The 14,433-nt window shown below is 37.0% G+C and overlaps 4 protein-coding genes across 4 annotated transcripts; 2 read left to right on the top strand and 2 right to left on the bottom strand.

Annotated features, from left to right (window-relative positions):
- Positions 1 to 2,243: 2,243 nt before the first annotated feature.
- Positions 2,244 to 2,732, bottom strand: GCK72_008470 (uncharacterized protein; the record flags this gene model as incomplete). Its single annotated transcript, XM_003098875.2, has 1 exon — positions 2,244 to 2,732. One exon carries the CDS (start codon positions 2,730 to 2,732, stop codon positions 2,244 to 2,246), a length of 489 nt encoding a protein of 162 aa, XP_003098923.2.
- A 2,466-nt stretch (positions 2,733 to 5,198) lies between these two features.
- Positions 5,199 to 5,612, top strand: GCK72_008471 (uncharacterized protein; the record flags this gene model as incomplete). The annotated part of the gene is made up of 1 exon (XM_003098889.2): positions 5,199 to 5,612. The coding sequence occupies one exon, from the start codon at positions 5,199 to 5,201 to the stop codon at positions 5,610 to 5,612; it is 414 nt and encodes a 137-aa protein (XP_003098937.2).
- A 2,225-nt stretch (positions 5,613 to 7,837) lies between these two features.
- On the bottom strand, positions 7,838 to 8,284 carry GCK72_008472 (uncharacterized protein; the record flags this gene model as incomplete). Its single annotated transcript, XM_003098872.2, has 1 exon — positions 7,838 to 8,284. One exon carries the CDS (start codon positions 8,282 to 8,284, stop codon positions 7,838 to 7,840), a length of 447 nt encoding a protein of 148 aa, XP_003098920.2.
- Positions 8,285 to 12,877: 4,593 nt separating this feature from the next.
- On the top strand, positions 12,878 to 13,615 carry GCK72_008473 (uncharacterized protein; the record flags this gene model as incomplete). The annotated part of the gene is made up of 1 exon (XM_003098867.2): positions 12,878 to 13,615. The coding sequence occupies one exon, from the start codon at positions 12,878 to 12,880 to the stop codon at positions 13,613 to 13,615; it is 738 nt and encodes a 245-aa protein (XP_003098915.2).
- Between the last annotated feature and the right edge of the window lie 818 nt (positions 13,616 to 14,433).

Below are 14,433 nucleotides of genomic sequence, written 5' to 3' on the forward strand. Positions count from 1 at the left end.
GTGGACAGGATGGAGATGCAGAAGAATAAAAAATGGAATAATTTGTTGGATTTTTTAATAATTTCACGGAAATAAATTGGTTCTTTTTTTTTGAAACATGTGATCATACTAGGTGAAAAATCGACTACCAGTGAAAGGCGGAGGTTGCTGCGCAAGTTGCGTTTTATAAATAAGAATGCAGACTTGCAAAATTCCGGGCCGGCCCGGTTTTGGCCCGGCCCGGTCGGCCCGGTTTTGGCCCGGCCCGGTCGGCCCGGATTTGAATTTTTGAACTTTTTTCACTACAATTTTTTGTCCAAAAATTTATTTTCTGAAAATTTTTCATATTTTTCCTGAAGTATATTTTTCAAAAACTTTCGAAATCTACAAAAATTGTTTTTAAGCAATTTTTTCACAAAAAATCGGGAAATTTTCGAAAAAAAATTAAAATTTTTTTCAGTACTGAACTTCCGGGCCGACCGGGCCGGGCCCTAGAAATTTTCATTCCGGCCCGGCCCAGCCCGGCCCGTTGCAAGTCTGCAAGAATGGTAAGGGATTCGCAGACACTCGAGCCGTTTGATTTCACTTCAGAGTCGAGCGGCCCATTATCGAAGGGTACATCGAAAAAGGGAACATCTACAGTAGCGAGCATAAGTGAGGGCAGATTCATACTTTCATGTGTAACTCTGCTGAAACTAAAGTGAAAAATTTAGAAAAAATAAAATTTCAAATTTTTTTCACTCAAAAATGATTCTATTCCCAATTTTTCTCAATTTTCGATATTTTCTGGGTATAAAACGAACATACTTTCCAAAAACTTTAAGCAAATTGTTTTTTCGCACTTAATTAAACTCATGGATGTACTCCTTGTTTGTTTTATACCCAGAAAATATCGAAAATTGAGAAAAAATGGGAATAGAATAATTTTTGAGTGAAAAAAAATTGAAAAAGTATTTTTTCTAAAATTTTGATTTTTGAGGTTGTTTTGTAGAAAAACTCAAGACACATCTTTTGGTATACGTTTTGACCAATTTGGAGCATTTTTTGATGAGTTATGATGATTTTCCCGAGGACGTTACATTTGACTTCTGGAGCTCTGGCACGATGCTTAGAGTTTCAGAAATCAATTCAACATAATTTTTTGTTTATCTGAGCATTTTCCATCATTTTGACATCAAAAACTCAATAACTCCATGAGAAAAATATAAAGTTTTTTTTTGCGAATTTTCAAATCCCGATCAGGAAAAATCAATTATTGAAAAAAATCAAAACTGAAATTTTTTCAAAAAACATAATTTCTTGTTACTGGATATTTCAGCTATCTGTCAAAAAGATGATTATGCAAAACGGACAGCAGAGTTACACATGAATCTGCCTTCACTTATGCTCGCTACTGTATGATCACAGAGCACATTGAATCAGAGGGTACAGTGCATCTTAGGGTACAGCGAGGACCTATGATCATGGGGTACATCCATGGGGTTATCATAGGGTACATCGAGTCAAAATTTTCATAAAATTTTAGAAGTCGCATAGTTTTCATCAAATTTTGAGAAGAGCTGCAGAGGGATGAAACAACCTAAAAATTATTCTAACAACCGGAGTTTATAAACATGATTCAAACATCTCCTTCAATGAGAAGTCATACTATTTCATCTGATTGTAGTACTCTTCTCAAAGATAAACTCTGAGACTTCTGAAATTTATGAAGATTCTGACTCGCTGGGCCCTAAGATTCACTGTACCCTCTGATTCAATGTATTCTTTTTCGATGTACCCTCGGATTATAGGCCGGGTTAGGGGGAATTCAGCCTTCCGGTTTTTTTTTCGAAAATAATTTTATTCCGCCTAGAGGATATCAGCTTGAAAAATTTGAACTCGAATTTCCTAAAATTTTTGGAGGTTTTTTGCAGAAAAGCTGTCAGTTTCTAACAAAAAAAAACTCGCACTTTTTTCAATCCGCTTTCCTCATTCTGCCATTTTATCTGTCAAAAAGATGCAAAACGGACACGATTCAGCAGAGTTACACATAAATCTTCCCTCACTTATACTCGCTACTGTAGATGTTCCCTTTTTCGATGTACCCTTCGATAATGGGCCGCTCGACTCTGATGTGAAGTTCTAACAAATCAAACGGTTCGAGTGTCTGCGAATCCCTTACCATTCTTATTTATAAAACGCAACTTGCGCAGCAACCTCCGCCTTTCATTGGTAGTCGATTTATCACCTAGAATGATCACATTTTCAAAAAAAAAAGAACCAATTTATTTCCGTGGAATTATTAAAAAATCCAACAAATTATTCCGTGTTTTTTTCTTCAGCATCTCCATCCTCTCCTTCTCCTCACAATCATCTTTGTCTTGACAACACTCCTGATTATTGAACAATTCAGACATTGCACTGTCTAGAAGTCTTGATGTACTCTGCTTTGTATCCATCAGACGATAAACTTTTCTCTTGCCAAAAACCTCTTTTGCATCTTGACGGAGAACGACCTCTTCAAGTTTCTGTCGATGAATTTGGCGAACACGTGGCATCTTTTTATCCAGAAAAGCAATACCTCTACGAATTTGCTCCTCAAAAAACCATTCACAATTATAATTATCGAATCCTATGATTGTTGGTGCAATCAGGTCGAAGTACTCCTGAATTGTTTTTGCCGCTGCTTTCTTTGATTCCAATCCACAATAACACCAATCCTCGAATGGTTCCCCACAATACCATCTCAAATCAGGTGGTCGCACTTCGAGCATGGCATTTAGCTCTTCGAAACCAATTGTGTTTAGACAAATTCGAAACAAATTTTCATTAAATTTTTGAGCTATACTACCCGCGATTGAGCCGCCCGTCAGATAATTTATATCTTGAATGGACAGACATGTTGATTTGATTCCTTTCAGCTCTTTGTTGACATCAATCGGTGGAGATGATCTCGTGAAATTCTTCAGACTATCTGGGACCACATCAAACTCATCGTTTTCGAACAAAGAAGAAGTTCTTCCTGTAAAATGTATTATTTGAGTAGTTGGCAACCGCTCAGCTTTTCTTCTGCTCACAAATATTTACAAAAAGTTGTACACTTCGTAAAACAGTTTTCATCTAGGAAATAATTGTACAAAACAATTGTTTACCAAAAAAAATGAAGATTTTGGTAATATCAATATTGTCGTTTTCGCTTAAATCCAAAGAAAGTTATTAAAAATAGCCCCAAAATTTGAAGAAATCAAAACGGCCGAAGTCAAATTTCTAGGCCACAACGCCAATTTTTTTCGGCTACCGAAATGCCCAAACTCCCTGTTCTCAATGGGTTTTGAGTCGAATTAAGAGAGACTTTCTCTAGTGATCAACCTAAGGCCAACTGCCCATGGAACACCCTGTCGGGACACACGTTTCTAAACGTTTTTTACTGTTGAAATGGTCATCGTCTCCAGAAGACGTCAAAATCAACTTTTTCGAAAAAAGAAAAGCTCGGGCATCATCTAAGGGAAATTTCCAATCAACCTGTCTAGGTTTCATAGAAATCGGTCCACTACAGAGGGAGTTATGGCTTGCAACACATAAACGGACAGACGGAATCTGTTGAATATTATTAGTAAAGATAAAGATTTTTTAACGAGCAACATTGAATTTCAAGATATATTCGTGTTCTAATTTATTCAACATGAAAAATATCCGAATATACTAAAAAAACTTTAAAAACATCGATTAAACTACGAGTTTCTTGAAATTGAATGTGGCTCATTAAAAAATCAGATGGAATTTTGTCCGCGCCGTTTGCAGTTTAAGCTCCTCTAACAAGTCCGTGCCGTTATTTTTTCACAGCAACCATTATGCACATTTAATTCTGTCAACAGAAGAAAAAAAAACGTACGTGCGTAGATATGAATAGCAAGAAGAAGAAAAATTATCAGAGTTCTCCACATGTGTCGACAACGTCTTGATCCGAAATTGTATCGTACGAATGAAAATGGCAAGTATCAAGTGTACAGTCGACGCATAACAACAGATTATATCTTTTTAATAATTATTCATATCCCTTCCCCCCGTTGACCTGATTTCTCTCGGATAAAATCTTTGGTCATTCATCTTTTTATTTCTTACATTCCTATAGATTTTAATTTACAATATTTCAGTTCATCCCCCTTTCTTACTAATAATCAAATTATTAGTTTCTAGGGGAATTCGATGTCAACTACACTATTTTTATGCCTCTTCTCTACAACTTATTTCTATACAGGTGAGTTCTTTCTGGAAAAAAAAGACATTGATACAGTACTGGCCATAAAGAATGCGACACGTGCAGTTTTTAGTTGAAAATAGTCAACTTTGTGAGTGTGACACGGCCTCCCTGATAGTCTCACAATATTGATTGTTTATGGAGTGTGTAGATCACAAGTAGAGCTTCATTTTCGTAGTTGAGTTGACAACTTTTTTGTACGGGCACCTCCTAACAAGTTATCAATTGTCAAAGTAATTACTAACTTCTTAGGACGTTACCGTACAAAAAAGTTGAGAACTACAGAAATGAAACTCTACTTGTGATCTATATAGTCCATAAACTATCAATATTGTGAGACTATCAGAAAGGCCGTGTCAAAGTCACAAAGTTGACCATTTTCAACTAACAACTGCAAGTGTCTCATTCTTTATGGTCAGTACTGTAGATCTCTTTTCATCGTTGTCAAGACTAAGTTCAATTTTCCGGTGTTTACTGAGATATAGTACAAAGAAAATACCGTAAAAACTGTATTAGAGCGACATATGTCGCTCTATTTTTCGAACAGGTTTTTGTTGTCGTTATATTAGAGGCTGTCGTTCTACTAGAGGCTGTCGCTCTATTTTTCGAACGAAGTTCTAGAAGTCAGTCAGGTTCGATTTAAAAGTGAAGTCAGAAGAAAAAACATGAAAAATTAATGAAAAACAACGAAAATACCCAAAAACAGGATGTCGTTCTACTAGAGGCTGTCGCTCTATTTTTTGGAGCTTAGTTTTGCTGATCGTTCTATTAAAGGTGTCGCTCTAATACAGTTTTTACGGTATGCGAGGATGATTTATAAAATTCTTATTTTTCAGAGATCTCAGCATTCGTCAATTCACTCGAGACGACTCCCATTCCCTCCACTTCTCCGTTTATAAATATTGAATTAGATAAGATATCGAATGCTTTTTTAACTACTGAAGAGTACGAGAGGCTTGCAGGAAAAGTCTTCAAACACAGAATGGCTGAATTTATAAATCGAATAGTGTTGAATGAAACTCAAACTATCATTGGCCTTTCTGAGTTGCGTTCAGTTCTTGGATTCGCACCGTCCGAAGTTTGGAAAAAACGGCAACCGCCGAGTGAAGAGGAAGTCGATGCGGCTCCGACTGTTGAAGCTTACTACATGCTTAAAGAACCAATTAGCAAGCATCAGCGTTCCAATCAGGACGAGTTCCTCCCAGAACTGATCCCTCTAGCAGTCACTTTTCTGGATGAAAGATTCCCTGGCATTCGGAAAGTCTATCGGAGATACCTCGAAGAAAAGTTTCGCAGTCTCGGAGGGAAAATTGACAAGAAAGGAGTGGACTATATGATTTATGAGTTTGCGAGAATTCAAACGCGAGTGGGACATGCGACGTTTCTTCTCACCTGAAGGATTTTCGAAGATTATGATGGATTTCTGTTTGTAACATCATTTTCTTATAGGAATTCCTATATATTTGAAATAATAAACTATAATACCAAAATTCCAATATCTTATTAATTCTAATGTCGATTTGGGGGCAATAAGTATTCACATTATTTTGGAATCCTAGGCCCTCAGGACACCTCGTAAACATTTCAATAGCCTCCTCATGACACTCCAAGAGAAGGAAATAAATAACTCCGCCCAGGTTCATTGGGGTCCCTTCTTATGATGTTAATTTTGACCATTCACATTAAAAATAAGAATAAATTATTTTATAAAGACTTAAAGTGTCTTCTTTCACATTTTTATAGAAATATCATTCTCATTTCGAAAACGGGTGACAGCGTCTTAATCAATTTTTTAATAGAAATGATTTTTTTTGATGAACCGGCCATGAAAGCAAAGTATGTGATTTTTTGAGTTTTCGTAATTTTTGAAAATGCTACATGAAATTTGTGAAACTTGATTCTATACTTGGATTGTTTATAAAATATGTTTAAATCTTTCCAATTAATTAATGTTTTCCTGAAGTTTCAGGACATTCCGACCAATTTGAAATGAGTCATGGTTAAAAATTCAACATTTGAGAGACAGGTACCGATGGCATGGTACTTCCATAACCCTGTACCTGTCCGAGTCATCACAGCAATGCGCAACGACAGACACTCCGCCAAAGCCTCACGCGCCTATCTTAACCTCAGTGCTTCGATTTACGTGGATATGTATACTCCACGTGGAAAAGTAATGTATTCCTGGAGCCGGTTGGCATTTCACGGTTAGTTCTAGTTTTAGCGCTTGTGCTTTTGACTTGATTCGTGTTTTATCGCTGTTTTATTCTCCTTTCTTGTAACAAATTATATTGTGTTATTGTCGTCTATTTTTATCAGAACCCGCTCAACCGTATTTAAATACGTGAGAAACTAAACAATAATATCTTTACTATTAACAAACACCAGATTCTGTATGTTTGTAGGGCGGCCGTATCTACACGTACAGTACTGGCCATAAAGAATGCGAAACTTGCAGTTTTTAGTAGAACGACAGCCTCTAATATAACGACAACAAAAACCTGTTCGAAAAATAGAGCGACATATGTCGCTCTAATACAGTTTTTACGGTATTTTCTTTGTACTATATCTCAGTAAACACCGGAAAATTGAACTTAGTCTTGACAACGATGAAAAGAGATCTACAGTACTGACCATAAAGAATGAGACACTTGCAGTTTTTAGTTGAAAATGGTCAACTTTGTGACTGTGGCACGGCCTTCCTGATAATTTCACAATATTCATTGTTTATGGACTATATAGATGAAGAGTAGAGCTTCATTTTTGTAGTAAACAACTTTTTTGTACGAGCACATCCTAAGAAGTTATCAATCCGCAAAGTATTTCCTTGCAATTTTTGCACTTTTTCAGTGCTAAAAGAGGAGATTTTCGAGAAATTTACATTGACGATTGATAACTTCTTAGGATGTGTCCGTACAAAAAAGTTATCTACCACAAAAATGAAGCTCTACTTGTGATCTGTACAGTCCAAAAACAATAAATATTGTGAGACTATCAGGGAGGCCGTGTCACGCTTACAAAGTTGACCATTTTCAACTAAAAACTGCAAGTTTCGCATTCTTTATGGCCACTACTGTATCTCAACTTTCGAGTCAGTCCATTACACATTTTACGTAACTTTAAATCAAAATCTACTGTTGTTTACCTGTAATAAAATAATTCAATTTTGTTTGGGATCGTTAAGAAGAGACCCAAACTTTATTCAGGTCCGCTACACAGATTTTCTCGAAATCGTAAAAACCAAACGAACCTTATCAGCCATGTTTTATCACTTATTCGAATGCCTTTGTTACAAACTTTTTGTGGCATAACTTACTCATGTCACCCTCTAATATTTACAAATAGTTTGGTATACACACTTTCTCAAATATTTCTGTAATCTGTTTAAACCCAGGTGAACAATGATGATATTTCCCGTTGCTGTAGATTATGTGATCGTAACTTTTTTGTTTTTAATATTCCGACCAAAGACTTGAAAGTAATAACTAGATAAAGTCTGTTCCTACAAATTTCCTTCATTTTCTCATAAAGGTTGCAACATTTTATCTTGTAATAAACAATCTGTAAAAAGATTCGAACAAATGTATTTCTTATTTCAGCGTTTTCTTTCAGAACCTTCTTTCAGCATTGATGCATTACGGCTGCTAATGTCGCAAATCGTACGTTCGACTGAACATTGTTAAACATATCGATCATATAGTCAACTCCTTTTCTATTAATCGGACCTTTCGACTCGATATCTTGGAATTTTTCTCTCAACTCTCTCCGATACATTTCCCGAATGCCAGGAAATCTAGCATCCAGGAAAGCGATGGCCGGTGGGAATTGTTTTGGAAGGAACACGTCTTCATCGGAATCCTGATGACGGCTCAATGGCTCTTTCAGCTCATAGTATGCTTCAACAGTTCCAGCACCTGCAATCTCCTCCTCACTCGGCGGTTTTCTTGTTCTCCAGACTCCGGGCGGTGCGAATACGAGTATCGATCGCAGCTCCTGACGGCCTATGATAGTTTGAGAGTCGTCTAACAGTTTCAGATTAACATCTCGAGCCATTTGGTCTTTCAGCATGTTGCCTGTTATCCCTTCGTGCTCTTTTGTAGTCATACAGCCCATGGAGATTTTCATAAACTCTTTTTCGGAGAATGTCGGTGGACGCGTAGAAGGAACAGGAGTCGTTGTACGAGGAGAGACGAATGCTGAGATCTCTGAAAGAAAACTAAATTGGCAATAGAGCGCGATTGCTTATTCAGCAAAAAACTTTTCCAGTTTAGCATAGTTTTGTCACAAATATATAAAATCGCCTACTACGAATCCTATCCGCACATTTTTGACATCTAAATAACCATGCGGCGACATTGCAATTCAACCACCGCCTATTTTCCAGTTAATTATTTATCTGTATCGGTGGAATTTCAAGAAATTGATTTAAAAAAGCTACCAATACATAGTACCACAATTCTTGCAACTGTGCTCCAATGAAATCGTCTCATACGCAATTATTTTCAGTTTCAGTAGAGCGCGGTTTAGGAAACTGTGAAAATCAATAGGAAAATTAATTTTTTTAAAGGCATATTTCTTATTGCAGATTTCGATACTCTAGAAACTGCTAATAATCTTTTATTATTGACACATATCCTGAAAATCGTTAAAATATGAGTTTTTAGTCAGAAAAATAGACTGAATATAAATTTTTCAACGCTGATCGAACGTTTTCCCTTGGTGTTTCTTGGCCACGGAATGAAAACCGATGCAATTCAAAAACAATTATGAAGGAAATGTCAAAAATAATCGCGAAAAGGACGGGAAAGAACCTAGGAACACAGAAAAAGTTCGGCCATCAGTGACCATACTTGTCAACCGGGCCGACGCGTAACTCGCGTCAAACTCAATATTATGAGCTGAAAAGTATACCAAAATGTAGATCTCGACGAGTTCTATGTCCGTGACCTACTACGGGCCGAATGGCAATTCGTTAATGTGCCGCGGGCCGGGCTAGAATGACTTCTTTAGCCTTTTTCGCGTTTTTCGGCACTTTTTCCCGGCCCGCGGCACAATAACAAATAGCCGTAGTAAGTCACATACAATTCCCCGTTTTTTTTCATTCCCCGTTTTTTTTCATTCATGGGAGGTCGGACGAACATTTGTTAGGAAGACGTAAGGAATCGAACGGGCAATCGACATGGTATTTGATGACGCGAGCTGGGACACGTTGATCAACGACTCTGTCGATAAATTTGTGCAAAGGTTGGAGAAGGAATTTCGGGAGGACGCTGAGTTTCGTAAGGAAGTCCTGCGACATGAAAGGTGGAGAGTAGCGAAGAAAAGAGAACAAATCAAAAGGAATGTAAGTGAGCAGAAGCAAGAATGGGCCGAGAAGCAGGCTTACGCCACACTTCAAAGAAAGCGGGAGCTGAAAAAACTCAAGAAACGCCGGAAAGATCAGAGGAAGAAGGTGATGAAAATCAGACGCCGAACATGGATAGCTTTTCGAATCTTCGTTATGATCTTTCGTAGTGAAATCGTGACTCTGGACACACTGGATATCGAGTTTAAGAACTATAAGCATGCTAATTCATCTCCAATCTCCCTCGAAAAAACGTTCGTTCCAAGAAATAAGAAAATGAAAAAGTTGCATTTGTGCTACGAATACAGGAAATTGGAACACGGCTAAATTGAACTGATACATATTTTTGTCTATCACGTACCCTTGCGGACGTAAATAAATAAATAAATAATAAATAAACTCGTCGAGATCTTCATTTTGGTATATTTTTCAGCTCATAACACTCGGTTTGAAGCGAGTTACGCGTCGGCCCGTGTCGGCCCGTGTCGGCCCGGTTGACAAGTATGACAGTGACCACTTCGGGAAATTGAGCAACGCATTTTTGAAATAGTTTGAACACCAACTCACGGGTTTTCACAAGTCTCTTCACAAAATCATCTAATTCTTTGTGCACGAAGTGATCCGCCAAAATTAACTCGGCAGAATATAATTGTAGAGCTGCGAAGAGGTATAGTGCTGCTGACATTGAATTCATCTGGAAAATTTGTGATTTTCAGCATTCAAGTCAAACATGAAATAACTCAAATTGATACAAATGTATGAATGTATATAATGGGTGATAGAAGATATGATCCGAGAGAAATTGGGTCAAGGGCGAATATAACAATAGTAATAATAAAGATTATGATAAAATAAATTGTTGTTCTGCGCCGTTAGAAAATTTTCTATTTGATTTTGTTTACTTTATTTTGGAATCTAGAGAAATTAAGCTCTAAATAAATCAAATTAATTTCAGATACATGTCGTGTGCACTACTCGTTTCTCTCTGTTTTGCTACATATGTTTATGCAGGTAGGAATTTCATTTTTTCTCTTTTTCAGTACTGGTCCTAAACATTGAGACACTTCAAGCGAAAATGATCAACTTTGAGGACGTGTCACGTTGTTCCATGCACTAAATTGTTAACTATAATTGTAGATCAAATCTAGAACTTCATTTTGTAGTTGACCTTTTTTGTACGGTCTTTTTCTAGAGATTTATACAGTGGCAACATGAACAGCTCGGTATTCCAAAGGTAAAACAGCTTTAACATTGTATAACTCACAAGGGAAACTTCGCACAGAAAGAAATAAAATAAAAACATAGGGCTCTAATTTTAATACTCAACTCTGATCAACAAACGAGCTTAGAGCGATTATTGAGAATGTTACTCATGCTCAAAGTTGCTCATTTTCAACTAAAAGTTTCAAGTCTCACTATCAGTACTGTATCACTCGAAAGCGGGAGATGTTCACATTGAAAACGCTCAACACGCTGTAAAATTTAGTTCAGAATTTGGCAAAGGGTCAAATACTATTTATATATTATAAATTCACAACACTGCGCCGCATGGCTTTAAAGGCGCATCTAATTTATTAGAAATTTCGCGGAATGGTCTCATAGTTGAAATAGATCAAATACCGTATTTTCGAGCTTTGCAGGTTTAAAAATAAAAGCAAAAAATGTTTTTCGCTTCGAGACCATTTTGAACAAATTAGATGCGCCTTTAAAGCCATGCGGCGCAGTGTCGTGAATTTATAATATGACTGGTCATAAAAAACACGACATTTTCAGTTTTTAGTTGAGAATGGTCAATTTGTGAGCGTGTCACGGCATCAATGATAGTCTCACATTGTCTCAATTGTTAGCGGTTTATTGAACAAAAGTAGAACTTCATTTCTGTAAATGGCAATTTTTCTGTGCGGGAACTTCTTCAGAAGTTACAGGCAGTAAATGTAAACATTGCAAAACTCAATCCTTTTTGCACTGAAATAAAACTCACTAGGGAAGGTCATGGACTCGGTCTGGAGTCATGGGATGTGGCCTATACCATTGGAAAGCTGAGAATCCGCTGATTCTAAATATATATTCAGTTTTTGCCCTCGAGGCCTGGTATTCGAGAAAAACAAGGCCAAAGTTAGAAAAAAAAGACAAATTATTGCCTTTCTAACACGCGAAAAACGTTTTGAATTTTTTTTTTGCCATTTTCGCGTGTTAAAAAAAGCAATAATTTGTCATTTTGCCAAACTTTGACCTTGTTTTTCTCGAATACCTAGCCTCGAGTGCAAAAACTGAATATATATTTGGAATCAGCTTTTTCTCAGCTTTCCAGCGATATAGGTTTCGACCCATACTTCCAGACCGAGTCCATGACCTTCCCATGTCAGAAAAATAACTTTGACGATCGATAACTTCCTAGTCAATGGGCCGTACAAAAAAGTGGTCAACCATAAAGCTGCAGTTTTACTTTTGATCTGCACACTTAATAATAATTACGAGACAATCTGTGACAAATTTACAAAGCTGCCCATTTTTAACAAAAACTGGAAGCATCGAAGTATGGGTCAAATCACTCTCTCAAAGTTTGTAAGTTGCACAAGTTAACAATTTTTCGATTGATATGTTGAAAAGTTTTCACAGACCGGATTGTAATCAAAAGCATACTTGCGAACCGGGAGAAACACTAACTTGCTAATAGTAATATTATAAGCTGAAAAATATGCAAAAATGTTAATTTCATCGAGTTCTACAGTACCGCTCAAAAGTATATTAAGTTTTGGTTTTTTCGGTTGAAAAGGTCCGACTTTGAGAGTTTGTCATGGTAATACTTATTGTCCCATCAAGTTCATTTTTAATGGATCATACAGAACAAACTTTTTTGTGGGGACGATCCCTAGAGAGTTATGGTCATTTTAAGGGGACAGCTCAAAAATCGCACTATTTTGCACTGAAAAGAGTCGATTTGAAGGAGAAATTACTTTGTCAATTTGTAACTTGCTAGGGAGTGTCTGTACAAAAAAGTTGTCAACTACAAAAATGAAGCTCTACGTTTGATCTGTATGATCCATTAAAAATTTACTTGATGGTACAATAACTATTACCACGACACACTCTCAAACTTGGACCTTTTCAACTGAAAAAAACCAAAACTTATTATACTTTTGAGCGGTACTCTATGTCCGTGACTAACTATGGTCTGGATGGTTATTCGTTCATGTACCGCGGCAGGACTAGAATAGTTTTTTGGCGCTTTTTCTCGGCCCGCGATAGATTAACAAATAGCCATCCGACTTGCTGTAGGCCATCAACATAGAGCTCGACGACACCTATGTTTTGGTATGATCAAACGTAGTCATGAGTTTCTGCAAATGATTAATCTTTCAGGAAGCATCATCAATGATCTCAACTTTGCTGTGATTCCGGATAGCCTGAAGAATGTCACTAGATCCTCTCCACACATTGATATCAACGAAGAGCTGAAAATAATCGAGTCAACATGTCTGTCTATTCAAGATAAAAAGTATCTGACGGGCGGCGTACTCACTGGTAGTCTTGCCAAAATGTTCAACGAAAAACTGCTCGTAATATCTCAAAAAGCGATTGGTTTTGAAGAAGTACGTGGCGTGCTCGGAGTACGGCAACCTCATACAAAATGGTATTGCGGAGAAGGGTTTGACGATTGGTTGAAGTTCGGATGGAGAGACGAAGAGAAGGCAGCGGCGAAGACGATTCAGGAGTACTATGATCTGATCGAGCCAATGTTCAAATTGTTTGAGAGACATGACTGTGGATACTTTTTTGAAGAACAAGTTCATAAAGGGATCGTCTGGTTGGATGCGAAGATGCCAACTGTTCGTCATATTCATCGACAGAAACTTGAAGAGCTCCTTCTCCGTCCCAATGCAAGTGAGGTTTTTGACAAGAAAGAAGTGGATAATCTGATGGAAGAGAGGCGAAAGACGACGTCTCTTGTAGATGGTGCTCTTATGGGATTGTTCAAAAATAACAATTGTTGTCAAGCCAACGAGAACAAATGTGAGGAGAAGGAAATCCAGAATAGAAAGGATGTGCAATGAATCTACGAAAATTTTGCAAAAAACTTGTAAAACATGATTTTTCACCCAGAATGTTAACAAAAAATAACAAAAACTCTGCAATAAAAATTTTCCCAAAAATTCACAATTTGAAAGAAATTATGAAAACAAAAACCTCATATCCTATTGAGCGGTAGTGTAAGTTTAATCTCATCATTTTTTTTCTCAGAACTTAATATTTTTCACTGTTTCGTATGATATTATGTATTTTATATTAATTGCTGTTGATTAGTCTGTTGACGGTTCTGACTTATGTATACACTGCATCTGCTGAACTCTGAGATGTGTGCGGAAATAAATCCTGTTTTTTTTCGAGCCGTTGAATATAGAAGTTATATGACAAACAAGTTTATTTGTTTGATTCAAGAACAAGAACAGTAAACGGTTTTAATTAAGGTTTGGAGAAAAAAAACGAAAAGAAGGATTTCAAGAAACAGCCGCCACAATGAGCCCAGGGCTACCAATGCAGCTGCGCTCTATTGACAAGAATGGCACATTTTTTGCGTCATGATGAATATTCGAAATTATGTGAATACTAATCCGGCCATATAATTTCGAATTTTCACCGTGACGCAAAAAATATGTCATGTTTGTCAATAGAGCGCAGCTGCATTGGTAGCCCTGGCCTCATCGTGAGTCGCTCAATGTTTTTGTAAACAGTATACTGTGAAAAAAAATAAAGTTTCGACAAGGATTTTCAATAAAAATTTCGCGGACTTAAACGCGCAAGCGCATAAAGTTGTGGGCGGAGCCTAAACTGCAAGCTTAATTAAGCGGCACGGTTCTAATTCCAGTTGTTT

Source organism: Caenorhabditis remanei, chromosome III, assembly GCF_010183535.1.
Source record: "Caenorhabditis remanei strain PX506 chromosome III, whole genome shotgun sequence".
In the NCBI taxonomy this organism is placed as follows: Eukaryota; Metazoa; Nematoda; class Chromadorea; order Rhabditida; family Rhabditidae; genus Caenorhabditis; species Caenorhabditis remanei.